This window comes from Pseudomyrmex gracilis, unplaced genomic scaffold, assembly GCF_002006095.1.
Source record: "Pseudomyrmex gracilis isolate BER0280 unplaced genomic scaffold, ASM200609v1 scaffold_73, whole genome shotgun sequence".
NCBI lineage: Eukaryota > Metazoa > Arthropoda > Insecta > Hymenoptera > Formicidae > Pseudomyrmex > Pseudomyrmex gracilis.
The window spans coordinates 628,551-635,920 of NW_018020657.1; the positions used below are offsets into that span (position 1 = coordinate 628,551).

Here is a 7,370-nt window from a genome sequence, read left to right on the forward strand (position 1 = left end):
TGTACACATTTCTCTTATTCAAAATTATTTTAAAAAACATCATAGTTTTGAAAAAAAAAATGTAAATTTTAAAAACAGATACTTGGACGGATATAATGCGGAAAGATCTATATTTGAATATTAAAGAAATTCTCATCTGAGAGCTATATATAATGTAAAGGAGAGAAAAAGATATCTATTGATTTTTGGAAACGATATAGAACGCTATAGGGTAAAAGACACAATTACTGTCACCTGAATAATAAACTCTGGCGTTAGCGAATTGTTTTTACTATTTATTTATCAAAAACATGTGTTTTTCTTCTTATCCGGTATTATTAGATGTCTCTGATATAAGGAACAAAATAATACCGCCTCTCAAAATCTCTATTTTTATTTATAAATTTAATAATTAAAAAAGAACGATGCGAGAGCTATTACCGTCACCCCCTAAAATGAAAGAAATGAGACGCGAATGTTGAGTGCTGGAGATTTTTTGTTATATTAATTGCACTTAAAATTCTATGCTAGATTGTTTTCATGCATAACTTTTTAGGATTTATTTAATATTTTAAATAAAATAGCTTAGGGTGACAGTAATTGGACGGGTGACGGTAATTGGGTCTTTTACCTTGTAACCCTCATGTGACAAAATGTTAAGATGCACACTGAAACAGCAAATGTTTTTTCGTCAAATACACAGAACACATTATTATAATAAAATAGTTACGCGAAGTTAAATATTGATCTTAAAAGAACCATATATATTATTGACGTAATTCGTTGTAATTCTCTACTCCATATCCGCCGGAAAAAGTTTATAGAAATAAAAATACGTAATTGAGCACACAAATTGACTTCGGCAAAATTAATGATTCCTAGGAAGTCTATGTCTTTCTATACGCTTGCGATAAGAGAGAGAAAAAAGAGCTAGACGGCGATTATAAAGGCGGCACGTGTCTCTTTGCAAGACTACACGCTGGCAAGCACATGACCGCCGAAAGCTAACCCGACGACGAGAAGAATTGAACGCGGAGCACAATTAATTTATTGTTTGCTCCGGTCGGAATGACAATCGGGGGGGTAGCGCGATAAAAAAAGCGGGGTATCGTTTGCTTCGCCCGTGTTTGTGCGTGGGGCGAGATCCACCTCCTGGTTGGAAGTTGCGCGATCGTCTTTGTGCGCGATTCCATCTCGCACGATCTCACTCGTCTAATCTAATCGTGAGAATCTCTTCCGAAGCTGAAATATTCATTATTACCGCTCAACGCTCCAATGTCTTGGCAAAGATTTTCACATCGATTGTTCAGTTTCGATCTATTGTTTCCTCTTATTACGCGTACTAGGTATAACTTTGGAATATGCGTGAACGTAAGAATATATGCGTAACTCAATTGCTTAATGTTGCACTTATTGACAGGCTGACACTGACACAACATTTTTGAAGAAACTTTTATAATTTTTTTTTTTTTTTTTTTTGCATAAATATAATTTCGTTAAATCAACAAAATAAAGAGAGATGTATATGTATATAAACCATACATTTTTTTATATGTACATTTTTTTATAAACTATTTCGTCAAATTATACAAGAGTTACGTAGTAAGAATTCAGTGTTTATTTTTGCATAGCGGTATAAGATCTTATCTGAAAAAAATTGTTATTCTTCGGAAACATAAATGTTTTTTTTTTGTTTTGTATATATACATATTATTATAAGTGATTATAGAGACGGAAATAGTTTTTTTCTTTTCTCAATGACAATAATCTTATACAATAGTGAGAAGTAACACATTATACCTTCTCTCTTGAAACGAGAGATCAGTAAACCTGTTGTAACATAAATATATAACAGCTTTTGTGTGGCAGATAGGCTCTGAAAAATGTGTAAAATATTTTCTTAAAAAAACAATTTTTATTTTGCTTAAGAAAGATCCGAAAAAAAGACTCTTTTTTACCTACTTTACTATCGTAACTCCTATTATATAGTAGAATGAGAGGTTCATCAGAGAGTCAAAATTTCGACTCGGGTCGTAGCTAATCTTTTTAACTTAAATATTTATCCAATACACTTTATAAACATAGTTTAAAGATTTTGTATTTGTGAGTATCGGGTTTTTATATTGTTACTCTATTTCTCTTTAAAAGAAGAAAAGAAGTGCAGATAATCGGATGTAACTAAAATAAGAAGCATTTTTTCTCAAGTAATAAAGTGTTGAAAAATCTTTAAAAAAAAAAACTAGTGGAATAAAAATAGAAAACAAAACGTACGACATATGTTTCAGAGGAAAATATGATATATTTTCTTGTACATGTATATATATATATATGTATATATATATATATATAGATATATGCAGTGTGCGCTATAGTTTTACAATATTTACAAGAACCTATTAAATCAAAACGTATGTCTTTCGAAAACATTGTATTATAACAAAGAAGACATCATTCTCATACACGCACCAAACATCCGCTCGCTTTACTCGACTCTTTCTATATTTCCTTTAATATTTACAAGATGTACGGCCTTGAACTTCATTATGAAATCTTACATTTTACATTGATATAAATACTAACTGCATATGTATATTTTCTGGGGTATCGGTTTAATAAATAACGACTAAGTGTTTGTTTTCTCTCTCTCTCTCTCTGTGTTAATTACAAAATATGTATCTTGCGATTGAAGTATACTGGGTATTTCGCTCTACGCGCATTTTTTATAATTTATATATACAATATATTTATATACTACTCTTTTTTTTATCGTATTATATATATGTATGTAAATACTCAAATATATACAAAATATCCAAAAAAATTATACTTACATATTATATCAGTGTCGATTTCAAATAGTTTTAATAATATTCTAGAATAAATAATTAAAAGTAAAAAGATATGGAAAAATTTAGAAACAACATATAATACTAAATGTTTAAAAAAAGAATACCAACTTACTGCTAGGTAGAAAAACAATCCGTAGACTCAATATACTTTAACCGACAAGATCATCATTTTTTTAAAAAAAATCTTGTATTTGACATTGCAAAAAATGCTTTATCGTTACTTTACATTCAGATGTTAAGATTCTAGAATAACGAAGATTATAAGTAACTGAAATAATTGATTACATGTCTTATTAAGTGATACTTTCAATATATGCAGGACTATATTAAATTTAATGAAGAATTTTTTAATAATATTAGTAGAGAAGACGATATAGAAACGAAATATTGAATGAGTGTAAAAATTTCAATAAATTTTGTGATAGAAAAATGAGCAAGTAATTTTATTAAAACCAATTTATATACCAAGTAACTTCCATTGTTTTCTATTATCTTTTGTACATTTTTCTATCACGAAATTGATCGAACCTTTTGCACTTATAAATTAAAAATTTGTTTTATAAATTTTAACTATGCACCAGTAAAACTTTGCCAATTAAAATGTTGATCTTGTTAACTTAATTAGAAAAATACTCTTTTAAAACACTCTGCATGTAAGCATAAATAAAAATATAACGATATAGTTTTTTCAATACAATAATTTTTTTCTGATTTAGCAAGAGTTTTAGATAAAAAGAATTTTAGAACGCGTTTTTCTCTTTGGTCGAGTGGCACAAAGCACCAGTCAGTCTTCGCGGATCGATGTATAAGTGCTATTATATACAGTATATTTTACGTTGATTAATTATATATATATATATATATATATATATAATTTACACGCTACGATATTTACATACGTTACGAATTTCTTATAATGATAATGTACAGTATTTAACTCCGATAGCCTTGTTATATATTTTAGTTTATTTTTTATAACACTAGAATACAAAACGCTCGGAGGTGAAAAATTGAAGGTTTTTAAGATATTTATATTATTTTGTCTGCTCTCATTTTATATCTTAGTTTTTTTTTTGTTATAAATATTTTACATTTACTCCTGGTCGAGATAATAATTACTCTAGTAATGTCTGTGTAAAATTTACTTATAAGAAGAGAACAGAGAATTATATATAAAAAATGCAAGTGTAATCCAGAATAATTATTTAAAATTAAAAAATCAATTTCATGTCAATAAAATTTGTGTAACAGTATACTTGTTACTTTATAGTTTTAATACACCCAAAATAATTTATACAATACTATAAAACTCACACAAAATCTTGATTCGCATTTTTATCAAATTATTTTAATCCTACCTTCAACTTTTCAAGATATCACTTTTAATTTTGTTAGTTTTTAAAACTAATTAATATATACTATTAAGTGTGTTCACATATGTTGAATTATCATAGATGAATTATCATTCAATCCTCGCGTCCAGCGCGTTCTTCATTTATTTATAATATCTTTTTATAATGATATTTGCATTTTGCTCACTATTGAGAAATGTTTACAGTAATCGAACGTCCGCTATTCTCAAAACCGCTTTTCTTGGACAAAAATTTTGAATGCTATTCTTGACGTATTCTTCTTGCTATCCGCTATTTTTCGTACACCACTACTTCGCGCAAGCGTAGAGTTATTATCTAAGAATAAAGGTAGAAAGAACACACAGTAAGAAGAATAGCGGTGTTTTTGACTCTGTAATTAGATTTATAATATCGCGAGAAACGAAGAATTACATGTCACGTTTCAAGATATGTGATACGTATACGCGTACCAGCATATACTGCCAGTATATAAACTAAATAGTCTAATCTTGAGATAAAAATTTAGTTGGCTAAACATTTGCGCGTGTATTGCAATAGTACTTAATTTAAATATCTGGACACTCAACATTATATTTTCTTACGAAAGTATCCTTTGTGATTATTTTTTTAAAAGATTTTTACAGAAACTTAATTCTCTCTCTCTCTCTCTCTCCCTCTCCCTCTCTCTCTTTCTCTCTCTCTCTACGTTTTATTAAAAGTAATCTTATTGTTTGCTCTGTAGTAGCACAAATTTTCTTCAACAAAAAGACCAAAAAAAAGTTGGTTTTTTAAATAAAAAAGATTATTGTGTATGTACATATAATCTTTTATAAAAATTTTGTATCTCTTTAAAATTGTGCTAAAAATATAATTAAGTGAAAATTAAATATGTAAATAGACAAATGCATAATAATAGCATAAGCAAATTTATATATATATATATATATATGTGTGTGTGTGTGTGTGTATGTTATAAGTTTTTACGTTTCGAAATTGCGAAACACATATATATTTTCGTGTTTTTTTTATTATCTTATTAAAAATAAATAGAAAGTTAATGTTACTTTTTTCACTATCACAGAAATTCTACTTTGCAATATAAGAATACAAGTAAAAAAGAAAAACATGCGCGACGTAGAATTTTTAATGAGCAAAATTGGTTAGATGTTTCCTTTAAGCCACAGATGGACAATATGGTGATATCCTACTTCATATCTTCTTCTTTATTGAGAATTATGTGAGAAGCATCTGTTACAAAAAAAAAATGTAAATAATATATATTTTATAATTTATATTTTCAAATATGAATAATAATATATTTTTTTTTGCATCGCGCGCACGTTTTTTTTATATCGAACTTTTGAAAATTATTTCACTATTAAAAAACATTTCACACGTGTAAAAGTCTATTAATAACAATCCTAATATCGGAGCACGACTATAACGATTGTGATGAGAGCTTTAGGTTTTTTTGTTATATAAAATTTAGTTATTATATTTATATTAAAATAAACAATTATATGTCTGTAGAGAGTTCCTCATTACGTCTGTGATATTTAGACTGTGTTGTTACCTTTTAGGTCGTGACGCTTTTGTCCTCCGTTTTCCACTGCCGTTTGCAGGGTGCGACGTAGGTGGCGTCTGACTCTGACGTGCTGTAGGTTGTTCCGTTGTTCATTAACGGATAATCAGCGTACCGCTCCTCGCTGCATTCTGACGCTACGCATTGATGTTGCTGATGTTGATGATGATAATGACGACGATGATGATGATGATTGTGATGCCCGCACGTTTCATCGTCGCAAGCGGCGTCGAAGTGCTACGCGCAGGGCACCTCGAACTGATGTCAGTGAACAAACTGATGATGCGTCTCGTAATGAGGTTGATGGGGCACCGGCGGGGTACCGTTGTTTACCGATGCCGTCGAATGTGCGTGTAGATCTTGAGGAACAGTGCCGGGACTGTAACGTTGTTGAGAATCGACGATGACGCTAGTGTAGCCGGCGGTCGACGAAGCTTCTAGATGATGATGGTGCGGATGCTTTGCTGTCGCGTTGCCGTTGCTATGATGACCTTGGAGATGACCCTGCTGATAGCCGTCGTGATGCTGAAGTGTCGCGGTGGTGTAATTCTCATTATTGTTGAAGCCGCAGTTCTGGTACATGATGACACCTCCCTCGCTCAGCGAAGCCGATGAGGTCGAGTCGGCCGGTATGTGGTGATGATGCGAGGAATAGGGCAGCAGACTCAGAGAGTTTGCCAAATGCGCCTCCAGACCGTCGGTGCTGCCGCAAGAACTCGAGGATGTTGAATACGGTCGTTTCTGTTGGCCGCTCTGCGGACTGTGTTGCTGCTGCTGTTGCTCGAGAGTCGTCAGTGATGTCGCGTGATGCAGTAGATGCTGAGGATGCCGTTTCTGCGGATTGTTCTGCGGACTTTGTTGCTGTTGCTGAATCGTCATGGACGTCGCATGATGCAGAAGATGCTGATGATGATGCGTTTCTTGCTGGTGTTGCAAACTGTTGACGGGATCTTGATGGAGATCTTGGAGGATAGAAGATATTTATCGGTTTGAATTCGAAACTCATTGTCTCATATTTGTGATAAAAAGTTCCTTGAAAGACTAATGAAAAAAGAAAAAAAAAACAATCAAAACAAATAAAAATAAAAACATTTTTTCTCTTTTCATTTGTATAATTAAGAAACATCAAATTTCATATCTTACGTGATACTGATGTTTTTCAATGAAGAGTATTCAAACAATTTTTCGTAATGCGTATGCACAATATTTTTTTTTCACCTTTTTTTTTTTGACAATGTCAGACTGATGAGAATCGCACATTTGCATTCATACTTTGTCATTGAACCGAAGACTTGAAACAATGTTATAAAAACAATAAAAATACACAGAACAAAAAAATCAGTTTTTAAAAAGAAATGGATAATAGTAAAAAAAAAATAAACTCTTATTAATTAACAAATAAAGCTTATTGAAGCTCGATAAGTTACTAAACTAAGAAATAATTACCGGTCATCCGAGCCGATCGCAGAATGTTGTGCGGAAAACTACGTGTATATATATATATATATATGCGTATATATATTTGTTCGAGTGTAAATTTTTACACGCGAGTTTTTTGAATTGAATATCAATTCTTAAAATTCATATTGGATGCTAGATTTGCATCAC

The 7,370-nt window shown here is 31.0% G+C and overlaps 1 protein-coding gene across 3 annotated transcripts in view; it reads right to left on the minus strand.

Annotated features, from left to right (window-relative positions):
• Positions 1 to 5,154: 5,154 nt before the first annotated feature.
• Positions 5,155 to 7,370, minus strand: part of LOC109854739 (single-minded homolog 2-like) — a 59,167-nt gene continuing 56,951 nt past the window's right edge. For 2 of the 3 annotated variants that reach the window (XM_020428154.1, XM_020428153.1), the window contains exon 9: positions 5,607 to 6,724. In XM_020428154.1, the coding sequence (XP_020283743.1) occupies positions 6,027 to 6,724 (698 nt within the window). In that variant the 3' untranslated portion in view covers positions 5,607 to 6,026. Of the gene's footprint in view, positions 5,429 to 5,606; positions 6,725 to 7,370 lie in introns of those variants that run through there. The other variant, XR_002250239.1, reaches the window with a different exon arrangement.